The sequence below is a fragment of the Phaethon aethereus genome (assembly GCF_964289735.1).
Source record: "Phaethon aethereus genome assembly, chromosome: 1".
Taxonomy (NCBI): domain Eukaryota; kingdom Metazoa; phylum Chordata; class Aves; order Phaethontiformes; family Phaethontidae; genus Phaethon; species Phaethon aethereus.
In genome coordinates, this window is record NC_138575.1 from 16462425 (window position 1) to 16482242 (window position 19818).

Here is a 19818-nt window from a genome sequence, read left to right on the forward strand (position 1 = left end):
TGAAAAATTAAGTATTTCTGCTTTCTCCGGTTGTTCTCACATTTTATGTTGATTCATTAGATGTGGGTTTGTGAACTGCTTTGCTTGACCTGAATATTCGGTTTAGTGCCAGGTAAGGCTACCAGCTGCTGTACCTCCCTGCCTCTTTAAGAGATACATCTGCATGTCCCCGCCCCCGGCCCCTCAGGCCCTGCCCCCGATAGCCGCTCTCAGCGCTGTACAGGGCGGCCGCCTCCTCCAGGGGGCCTCGTCGCGCGGCGGCGCCCGCCCCGCCCGCCGCCTGTGGCCCGGCCGCCGGTCCCCCTCCCTCCCCGGCACATTGCGCCTGCGCGAGTCCGCGGAGTCCTTGGAGCGGGGCGGTTGGGCGCAGGCTGGTGGCGGCGGACATGCAGCGCTGGGGACGCGTCTCCTGCGCGCTCACTCGGGTACGGCGCTGGCAACTTACGGCGCTGCGCGGGGGGGGCAAGCGGCGGGGAGCTGAGCTGAGCTGCGCCGCGCCGCGCCGCGCTTGGGAGCTCAGGCCTGGACTTTTCTCACGGCCCCGAGCGCCTCACCGGGCGCGGGTGTGAGGGCGGGCGGAGCCGGAGCAGGCGCCCTGCGGCGGGCGCGGCGGCTGGTGGCCGCGGGGCTTGGCTGCACTTCTCTCCTTTCTCTGCTTTCGCCTCCCTCGCGGAGAAGAGAAGTCGCTCCTCGCCCAGCGCGGCCTCGGCTCGGCTGAGGTGACGCGGTGCCCGCGGCGTCGCCTGGCCCCCGGCGGGCGTCACGCCGCCCCAGGCGGGGCGGGCTGGGGGTCTTGTCCCTGCTGCCGTGCGATCCGTTGGCGGTGGCCCTCCCCAGCGCTCAGGAGGGCTGCGGCGGCCCGCGGCAGGCTCCAGCCGGGGCGTGCGGCCGGGCGGAGCCGGGAGTCGGGGCGGGCTCCTTTGCGGCCCAGGAAGCCGCTGGCTGTCAAAGGGTCGCTTCCTGCCTGTGGGCAGCACCGGGGGCTTCCGAAATTTTCAGGAGCATCCTCTGCTCCAGTTACAGGCCCGTGAGATGCTTATAACTACTGTGCTGTGCTGTCCCATGACAATTAAAAAAATCTTGCCCTCCAGAACCACCTCTGAGATGTTGCTTGTTCACAGGACGTGGCTGAAGGGGATGGTTATGGAACAACACAACTCTTCATAAACTCCTGCGGGTGTCTAATTTATGTCATTAAGTGGTTTGAGAGCCCCGTATGAAGGGTTGAAAGTTTGGGTAGTTAAAGGCAGCCTTAGGTGAGGCTGACGTGAAAACGGGTGTAATAATCGGCTGAGATTGCAGAGCAGGTAAATGGCAGAGTGACTCCTACGTCTTGTTCCAGTCAGTGCCCTCTGTGTCTGCTTCAGTCGTGGTGTTCCTGTTTCAGTTAATTGGTGACTGTAACTGTGTGTTCATCTGTGTGTGGTTGAGTGCTTATTTTGCTTCAAGGGTAGACTTCAACTTTTAAAACTTAAGGTTTTTTTCCCTTTCTAGAGAAGCCGTTTTGATCGAATTCATCATGGTCTCCAGGGAATTTGTGCAGTGTCACAAAGGACCTATGCTGATCAAGGTAATTAGTTGTGAAGAATTCCTTTGAACAAAAAAAAAACCCACCAACCCAAAGCCCACAAAAACCAAAGCAGTGCTTCAAGCTTAGAAATCAGACTTCCAGGTGACAGTGGAATCCATGTCAGCATGGAGATTTAGAGGAAAAATAGTGGCTTATTTGCCTTATTTGATATGAAGCTAAAACTGTAATAGAAGTTGAACTTTATATAATTTAAGAACAGTGATGGTAATGAATATTCCAAAGGAGATTGTGGTTATGAGATATGAATTAGGTACAAAGTTCATCGCTTCTGGTGCATTCATAATCAATAGAGGTTGTGTAGATATCTATTTCAGCCATATTATCTCCTTTATAAAGTACTGATTTTATGGCATTCAGTAAGCATTTATCTTCTGCACTAAGCATCGAGAGAAGCTATGTTGGAAAAATGTTACAATAAACTATCCAGACATCTTGGGTTAAGTTATTAAAGGATGGATGGGTCAGACAGAATTCAGTTTCTTCATTTAATTTTACATTATTTTTCCTGTAAAATTTAAGACTGGCTGTTTTTATTGCAGAGTGAATACCTTCATGCAACCTTTGCCTTTGTCTAGAAAGTTACTTTCAGATGTGAGGTGTAATTTACTTATCTAAACCAAGCTTATTAAGTTGCATCATTTTTAATAGCTATTTTGCTTTTAAAAAATATATTTTCAAACATGGATTATTTCAGAAATGATAAATTGGTATTCCTGCAGTAAAATTTTAATTGCAGAAACAAAAATAACGCAAATGTTCTCTCTTCCAGTTGATGCCGATGTCACAGTTATTGGCTCTGGTCCTGGAGGGTATGTTGCTGCTATCAAAGCAGCTCAGCTTGGATTTAAGGTAAGATGAGACCTCACTCAGATAGCAGAATATTCATCCAGATGGACTTGAAAGGTGTTTGTGCAATACTGAAAACCTGAAATTCTTCTGTCACGTCTTGGGCCACCAGATGCTATTGACGCGTCGGTAATCTTTCTTTACTTTGCTTACCCAGACTATTCAGAAGTTGAAATGGAGATGTGAAGGTATTACTGTCTGTAACTCTGCAGCTGACAAAGCTGCTCAGGACAGCTTGCTTTTGATTGGAAGTGATAATTGAGGTGGGCTTATACTCTTGTGCAGGAGAAGGTGGGAAAAGAATGCTAGGAAGGAATTTTTCTCACAAGAAAAGAAAGAAAAGAAAGACAGTGACAAATGGCCAAGTGGCAATGACAAAAAGGCCACTGAAAAACTGTACTGAAGAAGAGACTGAGGGAACTCAAAAGAGCAAAAAACCAATACGTAACTGATGTGCTTTTTGAATGTGAGTAGAGGAATTCCATTGCCATGTGAGAATTTGAGAGGCAAAAATACGTCTGTAGAAATGCTGTAGTATCTAATTTACATTTATGTATGTTCGTCTCTGTTCTGTCTGTTGTCTTTGAATGCCTTTTGAAAGAGGCAACTTTTTAATCTGATGTGTACTAATGATGTGTCATTTACTTGCGTATTGTGAGAGTTATATGTGCATAATGCATTTCAGATTTTCTAAACTTAGAAAAATATGGAGTGTGATTGCAGCAGGATATTTTTTTTTACTGTCACTCCTTGATATGAGACCAACTTACTCTCTTGGCACTGCTTTAATCTTCTCTGAATTATTTTGAAATCAGAGAAGGCAGTCCTAGCACTCTTGAGCATGTTTCTGCTGGCTGGTATGTCCCAATGCTTCTTAATTATGACAGCTGGGCTTCATGACAAAAATGAGTTTATTAGACCATGTGGTAAGGACAGGAACTCCTGTTGATGAATGGAGTTCCAGTGAAGCACTGGAACAGGGGCCCAGGTAGCACATAGTCTTCATCCTTGGATATTTTCGGAACGTGGCTGTACAAGGGCCTGAGCCACCTGGTACATCTTTGATGTGGATGGTGTTTGAAGCAGGAGGTTTGACTAGGTGGCCTCCAGAGGGGGTCACTTCATCCTAAACTTTTCTGTAATTTCGAGTGTTGTACCTTACTGGTCATTACTCCCACAGCTGGGTTTCGATGACGTCTCTTTGGGTATCTTTCAGCCTTCTAGTGTATAACTGTACCAAAATATAGATGTTGTGAGATTCCATTAAGAAGTCTTACAGCTGCCTGTGACCTAGTGCAGGTAATTGAGTTGTCTTTATCCATGTTTGTGATTTTTTTTTTTTCCCCTTAATAAATACTCTTTTAGATGTATGTTGTTACTGAGTTATTAGAACCTGAGAAGAAAGGTGCTCAATCTCAATTAAAACCTGTAGCACTGAGGCCTTCTGCCATGTAAGTTCATGTTTGTTTATTCTAAAGCTGGGTTTTTGTGGCTATATGTCTGCTTTTCTTGGAGCAATGCTGTCCTCAGGTCCTTCATATCTGTGATTAACAGTAGGATACCATATACAAGGAGGTTAAAAAGTGCCCTGGATTCTGTTTTTCATCATAGCAAAAAAAAAAAATTTCTTATACTGCTTCACAGCTAGTTGGAGTGGGCAAAATACTGGGACATGCTTGCATGTGTCACCTGTAGCACTGAATAAACGTGAAGAATGTTCATGCTGTCCTTGAGAAATGTAAGGAGATGTTTTTGTGAGACTGGCAAAAAGACAGATTTTATAGTTAACATCATCCGTGGAAGAGCCTGAGCGTGATCTACTGAATTACTAAACTTTAGCCTTCAATTTTAGTGCTATGTCTGCTCGCACAAGTCTTAAGTCCTTGTGTCACCACTACAGCATCCCACATTTGGGCCCCTCACTACAAGAAGGACGTTGAGGTGCTGGAGTGTGTCCAAAGAAGGGCAACAAAGCTGGTGAGGGGTCTGGAGAACAAGTCTTATGGGGAGCAGCTGAGGGAACTGGGGTTGTTTAGTCTGGAGAAGAGGAGGCTGAGGGGAGACCTCATCGCTCTCCACAACTACCTGAAAGGGGGTTGTGGCGACGAGGGTGTTGGTGTCTTCTCCCAAGTAACCAGTGATAGGACGAGAGGAAAAGGCCTCAAGTTGCGCCAGGGGAGGTTTAGATTGGATATTAGGAAAAATTTCTTCACCGAGAGGGTGGTCAAGCATTGGAACAGGCTGCCCAGGGAGGTGGTGGAGTCACCATCTCTGGAAGTGTTCAAAAAACATGTGGATGTGGCGCTTCAGGACATGGTTTAGGGAACATGGTGGTGCTGGATTAATGGTTGGACTTGATGATCTTGAAGATCCTTTCCAACCTTAGTGATTCTGTGATTATTGCCAATGGTGTTCTCAGGGCTTTGGCTTTTCAACAGCTTTGTTTGGCCTTGTCGGCAAAGTTGATGTGAAGTGGATGAGGCAGAACCTCCTTATCAGGTAAAGGTAGGAGCAGTCTGGTGCTGTTTGATCCATAGCACAGCTTTTAAAGCCCTTGGATCATTTTTCATGTATTCATGTGCTTAAAATGGGAGGAAGGGTAGGGTGGATCAGCATGTCTCAATGTGTTTCTGTGATTTGATCTGGTGACTTCTGTTCTTCATGTTAACATCACCTCTACTTTAGCACAAAAGCAGCAATTTAAAGAAATTATGAAAGTCTTTCACCTGGGTAGTCACTTCGCAGCAGATTGGAGCTCATAGAGTATAAACGAAGGAACTATTATTTTGAACATGTGTGCACCTTGCAAAGGAGGAGATGCCAATTCTTTTGCTTCTGTAAAAAAGGTTTATGATACTCTCTTCCCCCTGAAGTGATCTGTTTTTACTTGAAGCTTTGTCAGGTTTTTTTTTTTCCTTTGCACACTTTGATGTTGGCAAGTTGAGGAGGAGATGAAAAATTTTCCGTCCCTGTTGGTATTGACCCTATTTTTGCTTGGTTTTGCTTTACTTGATTTTTATTTTTTCTTTCTTTACAAGTACTGGCACAACTTTATAGCAATGGGTCTTGCAAAATAGTGTGTTTAAAGAGAGAATTGTTGTTTGTGGTTTTGGTGTTTTGTTCTGTTTTCTTTTAAGAAAAGATTACTTCATGCAATTTTAACCTGTGCTGGTTTGTTTCTCTTTTGTTTGCTTGTGATTACTTTTTTTTAATCTTTGGCATGATTTACACTTTTTGCTTTTTGCAGGTGGTTTGTTTTATTTAATTGTAAGGGGGACATCTTTCACAGCATTGAGTCTTATGTTTAATTGAGGCAACATTGTGGATTTCTGAAGTAGCAGAACAGCATTTAAACTTGTATGAAAGTATAAATGGTGCAGTGGTGAATGTGGCTCTCTTCTGGTAGAAAATTTTGTTGCAAAGAGCCATTTTGTGTTTTTTAAGTTAGGAAAAAATGAGGGAGGGGAAATCTGAGCCACAAAATAAATCTAGGAATGATATTAATGAGACACTTGAAGAGTTACTAGATAAATGCCTGTTTTTTGTCATCAATTCTAATTTGTAATACATCCTGTAAGGATATGGTAGCATAGTATTGCTAAAAAATTCTCCCCCTCCCCCCCCTCTTTTTCCTCAGACTGTCTGTGTAGAAAAAAATGAAACACTAGGTGGAACCTGTTTGAATGTTGGATGTATTCCATCCAAGGTAAGTGTATGTAGTTTGCCATAATTTTATTAAAAACAACAGATAATATATGCATCACTTGGAAAAAGATTAAGAAGGAGTTTCTCAAGATTGACGTACTTTCTTTAAAAAGGGAAATTGTGATCTAAATGAGCTGAGGATCCAAATAAATATAAGTAACACAGAGACTTAAAATTCTGTTTGCTCAATAGAAGTGTGTTGTTTGCAAACTCTGTTTTGTGGGCTTTCCCGGATGAGGGAGAGGAAATGTATGAAATGTATGAAAACCAGAGGTACATCTAGATGTATCTTCTCACTCTTAGCTGTTGAGTCTGTGTTATAACCAGCAATGACTGCTGTTTCAGATAGTTGTCTCTCTTGTACAGTGTGAAGTCCTTGATCGCCTTGTATCAGTTAGTTCAAAATAAACCTGTAGTTTTGTCCAAGGTGATGTTCTTACACTGAAGAAGAATGTTGAACTGTGTCACTAGAGGTAGAGAAAGTAAATCTAAATTAGAAGGGCAGAGGCACCCTTGAAGAATTATGAACTTTGGCTTTGATTGGATGCACGATGCTCTGAAGAGAGCTGTCTGTCTCTCTGTAGAAGGAGCCTAGCTGATCCGCTCTTGAAATATTTGTCTAAGCCAAATTAGTACTCTCACTAGCCCCAAAAGATGGCCTAGAGTGTGGGGCTGGTAGTGCTTGTGTGGAGTAGTGCAGGTGAGAGTCCAAGGCATGCACTCTGAAAGAAAGAAATAAGAAGAAATTCAGAAGGACCTAATATTTGATGCTGTCAATCCAGTTTTAAGTAATTTCTGAACTAGGGCTGTGTAAGAACAGTGGTGTTGCTAGATGAAGAGAGTCTGCCTCATTAGCACCTAGCAGGTGAAGGAGGGCACTGGTAATGCCAGCTCTGTAATGGCTATAGTAACAGACATAATATTCTTACCAAGATCCCTCCTAATTATTGCTATTCCTAATCTGTTTGTTCAGAAAGGTTCCATTAGCATGGTAGGAGAAAATACAGTATAGATACAAAGTTTTTTAAATTGCATATTAATTTTCCTAAACATTTTAGTAATAGTCCTAATGAAGCTCAGAATATCTTAGTATACTGAGGCAAAACTCAAAAATGAGCTGTTGATCAACACAGTGTTACTTTGAAAGTTTGGAACTCTGCTAGGATCTATTTAAGTAACTTCTTGAGTGTTTTTTATTTTTTTTTTTTTAAATCCTTTGAAGTTCTTATGAAAATACTTCTGAACCCATGGCTAAACCTGAGTGCTATCCAGAGTTTTTTTGAATGGCAATAAGCTGCTTAAGAAGTGGATATGTAGGCTGCATACACTGAGGCAGTTAATAAATTATTCAAATACTCCTTTCCAAAAAGCCACCCAAAATAGTACATTGGGCATGGAATTTTTTTCCTTTCTAATTGCTGAAGTCTTAAGTGGTGGCTGTGTCTTTAATGTTGGATGTTACCAACACCAGGGTTGTGACAGGTATGTGAAATGGGCAAATGAAATTTAAAAAGACTTGATAAGACTTACTCATAGAAGTGGAATTATTCTGACAGTATTAGTTTTACTCAAGCCTGTGTATATAAGGCAGGTATCTCAAAATATGCTTTGAGTCTTTACTGTGCCTGCTTTAGATTTCAGTCTGCGCAGGCTTGCACTGTTGTTGTTCTTGCAAAGATACTGATAATTTCATGTGTGGGATGGCTATAGCAAATACATAATTTTTCTTACCAAGATCCCTCCCTAACTATATTGCTATTTCTAATCAAAATACAGTTATGGAGGTTCTGCATTTCCAGCTGATGATTTATGGACATCCATATAAAAACTATTCTAATTTTATCTTTGAATTCTTAATGTCCAGTGACCTCTAAGCCATCTAGCTTCAGCTCAGTTGGCTCTGTAGTTGTAGTAACTTTAGCACAAAACTCAACTACAAAATTTAACTCACATATGTCTACATAGGCTAAAATTTTAAGAGGGATTTCAGTATAGACTTTCATCATCCAGTTTTTCTATATCCTCTTCTTGTTCACAAGTAATCTTTTGTCCGAGGTAGTCAGGAAATTCTCCCATGAGTCAGTCAATCATCTTTCTTTTCTCTATGTAAAGTCAGTTCCTTTTTTTTCTTTTTAATTCCCATGCACTCATGTTCAGTTTCTCTGGTGAAATGACCAAAAAGGATAGGTGTGAATTTAACAATTTTCTATTTTTGTGTTAAATATGTAACTTTATAAAACAATTCTAGTAAGAGCTGCTGTGTACAATTCTGTGTTCGAAATACACCTTTTAAATACGTACGTCAGACTTTTTCTTAATAGGGAGAATGTAATGCAAATAACATCAGGTTTTTTTTTCTTCTGATAACAATTAATTAATTCAGTCGTGAATGTATGTCCCAATTCACATTTCTGTGTGTGTATTTTAGGCCTTGCTGAACAACTCACATCTGTATCACTTGGCCCATGGAAAAGATTTCGCTAATAGAGGAATTGAAAGTGAGTGTGAAGAGCAACTAGTCAGTGCCTGTTAACATAAATGGTTTCCATCAACAAGCAAATTTAATCATTCAAATCTGACTACTATAGTTTTCTGGTCAGAAAACTTTCTAGACTTAAATAATATCCTTTATCTGTCAGTTGGAGGGTTAGGGACATGCGTCTGCTCCTTGAACCCTGAATCACGGATAGATAAGTTATATTTGAAAAGTGTAGTACTGCTTTTTAACATAGCAGTTGTTGAATGTAACCTTTAGTAGGGCCATTAACACATTTTACTGTGTTAGAGCTTTACTGTGTCAGAGCTGTTAATTGTGTTTAGGTTAGCTCCTTTAAATAAAAACACTGCAATGCTTGATAGAAGGTTTTTTTAACCTTAGTTACAGGAATCCGTTTGAATCTCGAGAAGATGATGGAACAGAAGAGTGGTGCAGTGAAGGCCTTAACAGGTGGAATTGCTCATTTATTTAAACAAAACAAGGTTAGTTTTGATTATATACTGAGGTATAGCCATGATTTTTTTCTGATTTGAATTTCTTGCTTTTTACATTTTCATATTCTTGCCACATAAATTAATTTGAGTGACTGACTTGGCAAAGGCAGAATTTGAATGCTTCTCATCTAGGAAATTTTTAAATTAACAATTCCTTCATTCTTAATCTACTTAAAAGAATAGTGTACAATTACTTTGTGATTTGTCCCAGATGGTGATGCAAAGGTGCGTGTAGGCAGCTTCTCTTAAGTATTAGTGAGATTCAGATTAAATGTAGAATAACTTATATAAGTAATTTGAATCTGAGTTTACTGTGTTCTGCTTACTAAAGGTTGTACATGTATCTGGGTTTGGAAAAATAACTGGCAAAAATCAAGTCACTGCAACCAAAGAAGATGGCAGCACACAAGTTATCAGTACAAAGAACATACTTATAGCCACAGGCTCAGAAGTTGCTCCCTTCCCGGGAATTACTGTATGTATTTGAAATCTTAATGGTACTTTTTTTCAATGTGTTATAGCCACATAATTTAATGTGTAATAATTGTTCGCATCTGATTGCACTTCACCTTCTGTGTGTTTTACATATAATGTATAAGAGATTGTAAACCTCCCTTTGTGGATTTCTTTCATCATTAGATTGATGAAGATAATATTGTGTCATCCACTGGTGCGCTGTCACTGAAAAAAGTTCCTGAAAAGATGGTTGTCATTGGTGCAGGAGTCATTGGTGTGGAACTGGTGAGAGGATATTTAAACCACTTGGTCTTTAATTTATAAAGGAACAGGATGTTATTTTTTGTATAATATGTGATTGTGTCGCTGTGCATTAACAGATGTTTGACTGAGTTGTAATGAAACTGTTGAGACTTCATAGCCTGCTAGCTCCCTCTTCTACCAGAAGAGCTGGGCTAAGTGTTTGTAGGATCAGTGTTCCTGCAGCTGGTTAGCTAAGCAGAGAATGAGAGAGGGACATACAGGGCCTCACTTATAGTTTGGTGGGGTTTTTGGACAGGGAGTGGGGTGGTGAAGTTTTGATGAGGTTTGTACCTGCTCTATGTATAGATGAGAGAACTTCCTTTTTAAAGGGAAGGTCATTTTAAGCCAGGATAAATTCTCGTGTATAGCAGTTAATCCCAAGAAATTTTTATGTGACGTGATTGTACACTTTCTATCTGACAGCCAAAGGAGTGGAGACTTTGTAGTTCATCTCGATCTGGGTCCTTTTGCCTTGTACCTACGTGGTTCAAAATGAATGTATATTTGCTGGTCTTGCAACTGCTTGAAAATTTGCACATCTGCTTAGTGGTTGCTTAGCCAGCTGACCATTAAGCACGGAAAGAGTAAGCAAAGTGAAATACTGTGTTGGATGGATTTTGGTAACTGCAGGTAAATAGGGTGTATGTGGGTTTTGTTGGTGAAGCTGATGATAGCGGTTATGGTTATAAATACATACAGAAGCAGGAGTGGTTCCATTTTATTGCATAAAATTTCCTTAATGTGGTATTGTTTTGATTTAATTTGTAGTGGTATTAGAACACCACAAGCAATTTTTTGGGGGTTTTCTGAGCTACATTCAGATTCTTTGATTTTGAATTTTTGTATATCTTTAACCTAAAACATACCTAATTTATACTGAATTATTTTGTTAGCTATTTCTTTAAAAGCTTAATTCCATTAATTCAATCATTAAGTTTTGGATATGCAGACAAGCAGGGATCAATCCATTTTTTGTGGAAAGGCTGGGAAAAGTTGGACTTGTTTTATTCTACACTGTAACATTTGTAAAAACTGATCAGTCTATGTTGTCCTGCTTCTCAAAAATTTGCAGTCTGTGGTAAAAATTAAAGAAATCTGAAGATTGCATTTCAAAAACCCTTTTTACCTATATCATTGTGACTGCAGGGTTCAGTTTGGCAGCGCCTTGGTGCAGATGTGACGGCTGTTGAGTTCATGGGACATGTTGGTGGAATGGGAATTGACATGGAGATCTCTAAAAACTTCCAACGTATTCTTCAGAAACAGGGACTTAAGTTTAAACTGAACACCAAAGTTACTGGTGCTACCAAGAAACCAGAGGGAAAAATTGATGTAGCGTAAGTGTTTAATATGAAACTAAAGGAATGCTCTCTATATATTCTTCGTCCCTATTCATCAAACCTATTTAAAAATACAGTCTGATATTAACTTTTAAACAGGAAAAAATGGATTTAGGATTAAACTTAATTCTTTAGTGAAATTTAATTTTTTATCCTGTATTGTAACTTACAAAGCTCATAATTTTGAGTTTATTGAGTCCGAGATTGCTTATACGGGAGAGGTCCATTGACTTGAGTTGAAAAGGCATGCTAGTGTAAAACCAGTGTTGTTATAGAGAGATCAGTAATAAAAACAGAACTGTAAATCATTCTTTTCATGGAAGATATTTGCTACTGGTATAATTAACATAAATATCATGACTGTTCATACAGTCATTTTTAAGCCATTAATTCTTGGCTGCTTACTGGAAGGGTTATTTTGATCATACCTCCTCTTGTTTCAAAATAAGCACGGCAGAGATTTTACTGCTTTTGAGCAGAAATAAATGAAACTACTCCAGAGTGTCTTTTAATGGCCACACTCAATGCCTTTGAAGACTTGTAGATGAACAGCTAATACAGAAACATATAAAGCAAATTTGCTTTGTAAAAGTCCATACGTATACAGTACTTCTGTTCTTTTTCTTGTTAACGCATTCTCTATGCAGAAACTGTAGTTTTGAATTTTAAGAAAATGCTTTATGTTACTTAACAAAAGTAAGCTTAAATGTTTTTTCACTGGAATCTTCATATGGTGACTTGTATTTGCTGTATCGCCATACCTCGGAATAGTCTGTCCTTCACCATTGTAAAGGTCTGAGATTTGGGCTTCTTTATGTACCACACTAATGCTGGTTGGATCTCTCATGTAGTCTGTTTCTACATTTAGAGTTTCATTTTGGTTCAGGAGTAAGCTTTTGAAACACGCTTCTTTCTTACCCTCACTTACCATGCTTTGGTTCTTGCGTGCTTCAAGGCTCTTGTGAACTTTTTCTGGATGCAGTTAAACACAAAGATGCACTTGAGGGATCCACCTGATGCAGGGCAGGTGTTTGGTTCTTGGGCCAGAAGAAAGCTTGCTCAGGATAAATGGCCCTACCCCACCCCAAAATATACATAGTTTGGATGTCGAGTAGTTGGTGCCAATAATTTTGCTGTATAGATTTGATCCTGTTGGGTCATGATACTTGCTAGTGGATAGATACCCTGAATTTCTGTATCTGAGTGGTGTTAACAAATGTAGTAAGAGTTACTGTCCCTTTCTCTTCTACTCCTCAACTCTTGCAAGGAAGAAGTGTGGGGCAGGCTGAATGCAAGTGTTTTGGGTGCCAGATCCAGCCAGTAGGTCACCATCTGGATTGTATTAGTTACTAGTCAGAAAAATACAATGCTGAAAGTTTACAGCTTAGCATTTTTGGTACTTATTTTTTCTATAGTGTTGAAGCTGCTGCTGGCGGCAAGGCAGAAGTAATAACTTGTGATGTGCTCCTGGTTTGCATCGGTAGACGTCCTTTTACAAAAAATCTAGGACTTGAGGATGTTGGAATTGAACTTGATAAGAGGGGGAGAATCCCAGTCAATAACAGATTCCAAACCAAAATTCCAAAGTAAGTAAGACTAAATATTTTTTACTTTTTTTAAGCAGATCTCTTATTTTTAAAAATTTAACCTACTAAAGCACTTTTTTTGTTTTCAGTTGCAGAATATAGCTTTTTTTTTCTGAAGGGAAAACTTGAGATTTCTGTTTATTTCAGGAGCTAAAAATTTTTAGTCAATCTTTGAAGTTTTGTAATTTAAAAGTCACTGTGTATTTCATGTCAGTAGTACTTGTTGAAGTATGGTCATTCTGTGGAAACTGCTCTTTTATACTTTGTATTTCTTTTGAAACTTCTTATTTTGATGTTTGATTAGAGTTGTCCAGTAATATGTTTCAAACTGACTATTATAAGGTAGCCTAGGTGTGCTAGGATGTTTTTAAACAGTGTCTTATTCTGTTTCATTGGTCTGATAGCATCTATGCTATTGGTGATGTAGTTGCTGGACCTATGCTGGCCCACAAAGCTGAGGATGAAGGCATTCTTTGTGTAGAAGGGATGGCCGGGGGAGCAGTTCACATTGACTATAACTGCGTACCCTCCGTGATATATACTCACCCTGAAGTGGCCTGGGTTGGCAAATCAGAAGAACAGCTGAAAGAAGAGGTACAGTTTGTTTTCTTCTCAGACAAAACTGTTTTTCCACCTTGGGTGTGGTTTCATTGTCTAGTAGGTTATCTAGCTACTTTTTCCAGGAGAATTTCTGCGTCTGAATTTATTGCTCAGGGTGTATGATTGAATGATTACCTGTTGCATGCCGCTCTTCCAAGGATTACAGTTCCCTTTAATGACTTCTATTCTGTGAAATTAATATTGTTCATTTGCTAATTAATCTTTTTTTAATACCCCCTATACCTCTTTTGGTGGTTGTTCTTATGCATTGCTCTGTGTGTCTTATGTATCTTTTTATTTTTGTATTGCTTCTGTTCTTGTAATTATCAAATTGTCTCTATGGTTACATTGTTCTTGTTGGTCATTAACTCTGTAACACATAATCTGTTTTGTAGGGTATAGAATACAAAATTGGGAAGTTTCCATTTGCTGCGAACAGTAGAGCAAAGACAAACGCTGACACAGATGGCATGGTGAAGATACTTAGCCAAAAATCAACAGACAGGATGTTGGGTGCTCATATTTTAGGCGCAGTAAGTATTGTAAATTGTGCTGCTGTCTTGGCCTTGTAAGGGTCTTTTATTTAGTGTTGCACAGCTGCAAAGCAGTTGTCAAGTTAGGAGAACTGGTGCTTGTAAAAAGAAGGAAGATTTGAGTGTACTATAGTATTTCTTACTTACTGCTTTCTTCTGCAGCCCTGCCCTCCTCCCCACTTTTCTGTTACTTTGGTGTTAGACCCAGCTTTTTTTATTTTTTCCCCTACTATTTTTGGAGTTAATTGGTTTCTCTGACCAGGTTTGTTTTTTGTTTTTTTGTTGGTTTTTTGGTTTTTTTTACAAATACTGCCAAATACTCGAGAGAACAGCAGAAGTTTTTGAGTCAAGTTCTGGAAGTTGAGGGAGCTGAACAGACTGTCTTTCTTCATTGGTGTTTTCTTTTTCCCCCCCCTCTGAAATTCAGACTTCAGCAAAGCTGAACTTTATGCTGCAGTCACCAAATCTGGTGTCAGTTAACTTACGGAACTTTGATTAAAAAACCTTTGTAAAGTTTCTGTTTGGGAAAAGGGTAATTTTCTGCTGTCCCACACATTCCAAAGTTAGACCCTAATCTCTGTGTTTTGTTTTTTTAGCTTTAAATTTTTTTGTTGTTGTTGTTTCTGCATGTATCTTTAGGGAAAAATTTCCATGCATCATTGTATGCAGCTTTCTTTGAGAAACACTAAAACTGCTCTCCATTTTCCTTGAAAGGAAATTTTTTTCCTATGAATGGATATGCTGTCAACAGTAGTGGATAGGCTTTTTTGTTTCTGAATCTGATTCTCATAATTTCTGATAGGAACACATAAGACGACGCCATGTTAGTTATTTTCTCTCGCAGTGCCAGTCATTTAAAAATCAACATGCCTTGAAGGAAGCACAGCTTGGGTTTATCGGTGTGAGACAGACTAATTTTCTTCATTGGGAAAGGGCTCGGCGAAAATCTTACAATTGTGAATTACTAAAAATGTAATGGGAGATTTCACTATTTTTGACTTCTCAAAGAAATGTTCTCTGAGTAAATACACATAAATACAACAAATAAAAATGAGGGTGCAGATGTATTAACACGCTTTTGTTTATCTAGTTACCTATTTAACTCTCCAGCAGGACATTGAAGTTTTGAGGAGGTTTCAGCAGTGATAATGTACACTGTAGCTTGGAGAATGTGGCTATTACCAGACCAGTGTCTTGTAGTGGAAAAATGCCCAGATTTTGCACAGTTCTCAATAATGAGAGAACAAATACTCTCACTAAGAATTAAGTTTAGATTTGTGCTAGGCTTAAGCATGGTCACCAAGTAGATTAATAGATATAATGACTTATATTAGAACACAGCTGAAGTGCTAGTTATAACACAACTTTTCTATTTTAGCAAAAACCACTTATTTACAAGCTGTTACTGATTCAGGAGAAACCTGGACAGCTGCATAAAGATTGTGCTAATTACAATTACCATTAAATTACAGGGTGCTGGTGAAATGGTCAATGAAGCTGCCCTTGCTATGGAATATGGAGCATCGTGTGAAGATGTAGCCAGAGTTTGCCATGCCCATCCAGTAAGTTTTTTTCTAAACAGACTGTTGAACACCAGCGTTACATAGACATGCTATAATTACATGTAACTATTAATGACTTGTACCTTTTTGTGTTTGCTCTCTACAGACAGTGTCAGAAGCCTTCAGGGAAGCGAACCTAGCGGCATCTTTTGGCAAAGCTATCAACTTCTAAAATGAAAGAGTGGATCTTTGTACATGTATAGCACGTCTCTGAAAATGGACTGAGTCTGAGGATTTTAGGACTGAATTAAGTGAATCTCTTCATTTTAAACATCAAATATTTCAACAAGTAGAGTTTGGAACAAGTGGAATTATCCAGTCTCTGTAAATTAAATACTTAAAATTACTTGTTTATTTACATGATGAATGTTGCAGAAAAACAGCCTGACAGAACTCTTCTTCAAAACCAAACATTTTGCTGCTGCATGGGATTATCAGGTGTGCTGATCAAAGCTCTGGATAAGTGTCCAGCATACCTTGTGTTTTCTTATTTGAAGTGTAGTGATAGACTAAACCAGTTGAATGCTGGCACTTACAATGCCACTGGCACTTAAAATGCCACTGTCACTTCCGCACAAAACGTGTTTCCTTCTGAAAGGATTAACTTTAGTACAAGTGCCAAAACTTGTTTTGACCTAGTAGCATTAGGATGTTGGGAGTAGAGGGGCTCATATAGATCAATTAAAACTATATTGACTTTTTAAAAGACAAAATTACTCGTGTGTGTGTGTGATTCTCCACACGTCATGTTTTCATATTGAAAACTTAGCAGGGGGAAAATCGAGTGCTGATGGAGAGATGAAAGATTGAAGAAAAATTAATCTTACTGCTACTTAATCTTTTTTTGTTTTCAAAGCTTCCATTTTCCAACTCTCTTAAACTTGAAACACTAGAACTGGGTAGTGAAGCAGCGCTTGCTGTTAAGTGCTATGACATGAGGGTTACTCTGTACCTTCCACACATCAGGGCTGCAGTGTCAGCTTTCCACACAATTAAGACACACTTTCTTCTCTTCTTCTGTTTTCTATTTTGTGCTCTCTTTGTGTCTCTTCTGTAGCAAGAGAGCTTAATAAATATTTAACATGGCTGGAGGGTCTTCTTGGGTTTTGTTAGCTGATCAGCCCTGTCACTCCTTTCAGTGTCTAGGTTGTCAAATCCCTGAAGAAACTCACAAATGTCATCTTTGGAAGATCCCTAATGCGTATTTGGAATGTGCCCAATTCCAGTAGCTCATTTGAAGTTTTGTTTTGCAGGGTGCATTTCTTTTTTCTTTCTGCTAGGCTCTTCTGCCTGAAGAAAACCTTAATACCTGCTGATATAATGCATGTCCTTCATTATGCTAATGGAATGATAGATGATTCAGAAAAAGGTGCAAAAGCTACCTGGTTTTGTGTAGACAAGATGGTTATATCCTTCTACCTTTCTTTAGAGCTTCTTTTTCAGGAATTGATCCATTATCCATACTGATTAATGGAAATATATGCCAATGTTACCATTTTATTAAGATATCAGTTAATCAACAAACACCAGTGATGATGTTCTTAATTTTTTTTTTTAACTCCTGTAGATGGGGTTAAACCATGACAGCTCATTAAGCTTATCACCAGGATGTGAGATAATCTGATTCATGGATAATGCTGAGTTCAGGAAATTAATGTGGATCTGCTTTCAGGTGTTAGCAGGAAGTTGCTGAAGGGAAAGCAAAGGTGAGACAATAGTGAGGGAAGAAAAACTTTGATTCTTCCAGTAGGTCTTGGCATTTCAGAATTGCTTCTACCTGCTGCAGGTAAATGCTATCGAGTGTTAATCTTGTGCTTTGAAGTTCTTCCCTAGAAGTCCAGCTCTTTCAGAAACAGCTTTGTGTCCACTCTCTCCACCTTCCTCAGTACTTGTGGCAGTCTTACTGTAGTGCAGCCTTGAGGTTCTTCAGTTACAAATTATCATATCTCATTCTGTTCGTGTTAAATGAGGTTTGGAAAGTCAGGGAAACTTTAAATCAAGAATATTACTATAATTATACTGGAGAGTATAGTTTCCCAGGATCTTGAAAACAAAATTCATGGCCTTAAAATTGTTACTGTACTGTTACTTCTCTTGCTGTCATTCCTCTTCTAGTTAGGTGTACAAAGAGTGTTTGTAAAGGTAAAAGGTGAGCTACTGAGCCACCTTGTCAATATCTGATGGTAGTTAAGTGTGAATGTTGTGAAGTTTGCAGATTGTATTTTTAACAGCTGCCTAGTATACTGGCAGTGAAATGTTGTATGATGCTGGTATGGTAATCAATTCCTGTGATGGATTTTTTGCTGTAGCATTAGTAACCTATGGAGCTTAGGGGTAATTACTTAAACATACTGCTCTTCAGGTGGTGATATGTTCTGCCATAGTTGTCCTGACTGACTTTCAATGATATTAGTCAAGGTTAGGTAAGTGCTGATCAAAGTGTATACGCAGATGTATTCCTCAGGTCGGAGTTAGCAGTCAGGATGTGTAATTGCATGTTGCAGTTTTGGATGCTAATTTGTGTAGCTGATGAATGTTGCAAATCAGTTCATGCAGTACTGTACCATTCTCTGAAGGTGTACTGTTCTACAGATGACTTTGAGCTGAAGTTTGGTGAACTGGATGTTACTCTGGTACTTGGGGAAAAAAGTCTTGTGTTTTGTTCAGTTTAAGCTATGTACAGCTCCTTAACTGATTCACATTAAGTGCCCTGTGAGCTTTTGTAGTTCCTTTTCCAGAGAGGCTTGATCCTCCAAGCTTTGTTTGTCATGTAAAATGTGGTGCTTGAAGTGAGAACCATATTCATCCCTTCAGTGCTGACCTTTGTTTCCACTTCACATGTAAAGTGTTTCATAATCAGTGACATGAAGCTAGTGTTAAGCCTAAATTCAGAGTGTAAATAATAATTTTTGAGTACTGTGGTATAAATGCTAGCTAACCACACATGGATGGTATTTCTTCATTCACTTGTAATTTTGTTCTGAGTGACCATCCTATATTTCATAGTAATTGGAGCCCTTGTTTAGAATTATGTAGTTGGAGCCAAGATTTTATTAGATCTCTAACAAGTTTAAAAACAAGACTTGCTAAAGGATTAATTGCTGTACCATTTCAGCTACTGAAAATAGGAAGGAACTTAATGAGTCATACTAGGTACATACAGTGATACAAAAGTACTGTTTATTTTCAACATCAAAAAGTTACTTGTCTTTGGTTCTGTGACTTGAAAGTCAGTATAAAACCTGCTCCCTTTATCAGGTCTACTGTAATGTCAAAAAAACCTACTGTAATACTTGTAAAACCCATCCTGAACACAAGCGTTTCCTGCTCCCATTTATAAGCAAGTGCTATAAACAGCAACCTTCTGGCTGATTGTCTGTAAGAGGGAGCGAACCATCTCTTCCAGCTCCACCAACTGCTTGGCTTTGTCTTCCAGAACTTTTTGATTGTTTTCATATGTATTTTCCAAGTCTGTCAGCAAAGGAAGGGGAAAACCAGCTTAATTAGGGGTCTTTTAAAGCAGTAAAATGTAAATCATTATCATTACAGACAAACTACTACTTGAATTTATTTTTATTGTAGAAGAGAATCTGATTAGAGAAAGAAAAAAAAGGGTTGGAACGGCACCTCTGTTTCCTTAACACTGGGACATAGAGCAACAAGGAAGTAATTTTCCATAAGTGGAAATCCAAAAGTATACTTTGATTCATGTTGAAAATAATTGTCGTTCTCTGCTGTATGGTGGCTTTTCCAGAACAGTGAAGTGTTTTGGCTTGTTGTGGTCAAGACTCTTCAGTGAGTCATTGTAACTGTGCAGGAGCGGCTAAGGGGAAGAATGAGTTCCTGCGCCTGGCAAAAACAGAAGGAAAACTTTGCTCCCTCCCTGGTAGCTTTGGGCAGATTGCCCCTTCCTCTTTCAGTCAGCTTTAATTGGCAATGGGAAATGTTAAATTAATCTGTAAACTGGAACTGATGTATGCTGATTACCTTTTGTTTTAATAGCTTTCTGAGGTGGGGGGAGTATTGTTTGAAGACAGGGGTCATGCTTGAACAGCATCGTCCTTGTTCTAAGCATGGTAGCTGTGTTCCTTCCCTGAGCAGTGATAGGTGCCATGCCAGAAGTTTGTGTCCCGCTGTAAGTTTCAGCTTTGTTATGGAAATCTTTGATTCAAAAGACTATGTTGTGTCCGTAAGAATACAGAAGGCAGATCAAACCTCAGTGACAAAGAATTAACTTCCATTTTTTTCCCTACTGCTGATAAGTAGCCAGTTTAACAGCATGACATTGCTTCATATGCTAAGATG

At 39.3% G+C, this 19818-nt stretch overlaps 2 protein-coding genes across 2 annotated transcripts in view; one reads left to right on the top strand and one right to left on the bottom strand.

Moving 5' to 3' along the window:
• Positions 1-386: 386 nt before the first annotated feature.
• On the top strand, positions 387-15740 carry DLD (dihydrolipoamide dehydrogenase; the record flags this gene model as incomplete). The annotated part of the gene is made up of 14 exons (XM_081999856.1): positions 387-425; positions 1495-1570; positions 2361-2440; positions 6075-6143; positions 8571-8640; positions 9021-9121; positions 9465-9608; positions 9773-9874; positions 11039-11229; positions 12648-12818; positions 13223-13412; positions 13814-13951; positions 15424-15513; positions 15620-15740. The coding sequence occupies 14 exons, from the start codon at positions 387-389 to the stop codon at positions 15683-15685; spliced, it is 1527 nt and encodes a 508-aa protein (XP_081855982.1). The 3' UTR covers positions 15686-15740.
• Positions 15741-18847: 3107 nt separating this feature from the next.
• The window catches only part of LAMB1 (laminin subunit beta 1), a gene marked incomplete at both ends in the record, with an annotated part of 43392 nt that continues 42421 nt past the window's right edge, over positions 18848-19818 (bottom strand). Inside the window, one exon of the mRNA XM_082013935.1 lies at positions 18848-18984. Within this exon, the coding sequence (XP_081870061.1) occupies positions 18848-18984 (137 nt within the window). The remainder of the gene's footprint in view (positions 18985-19818) is intronic.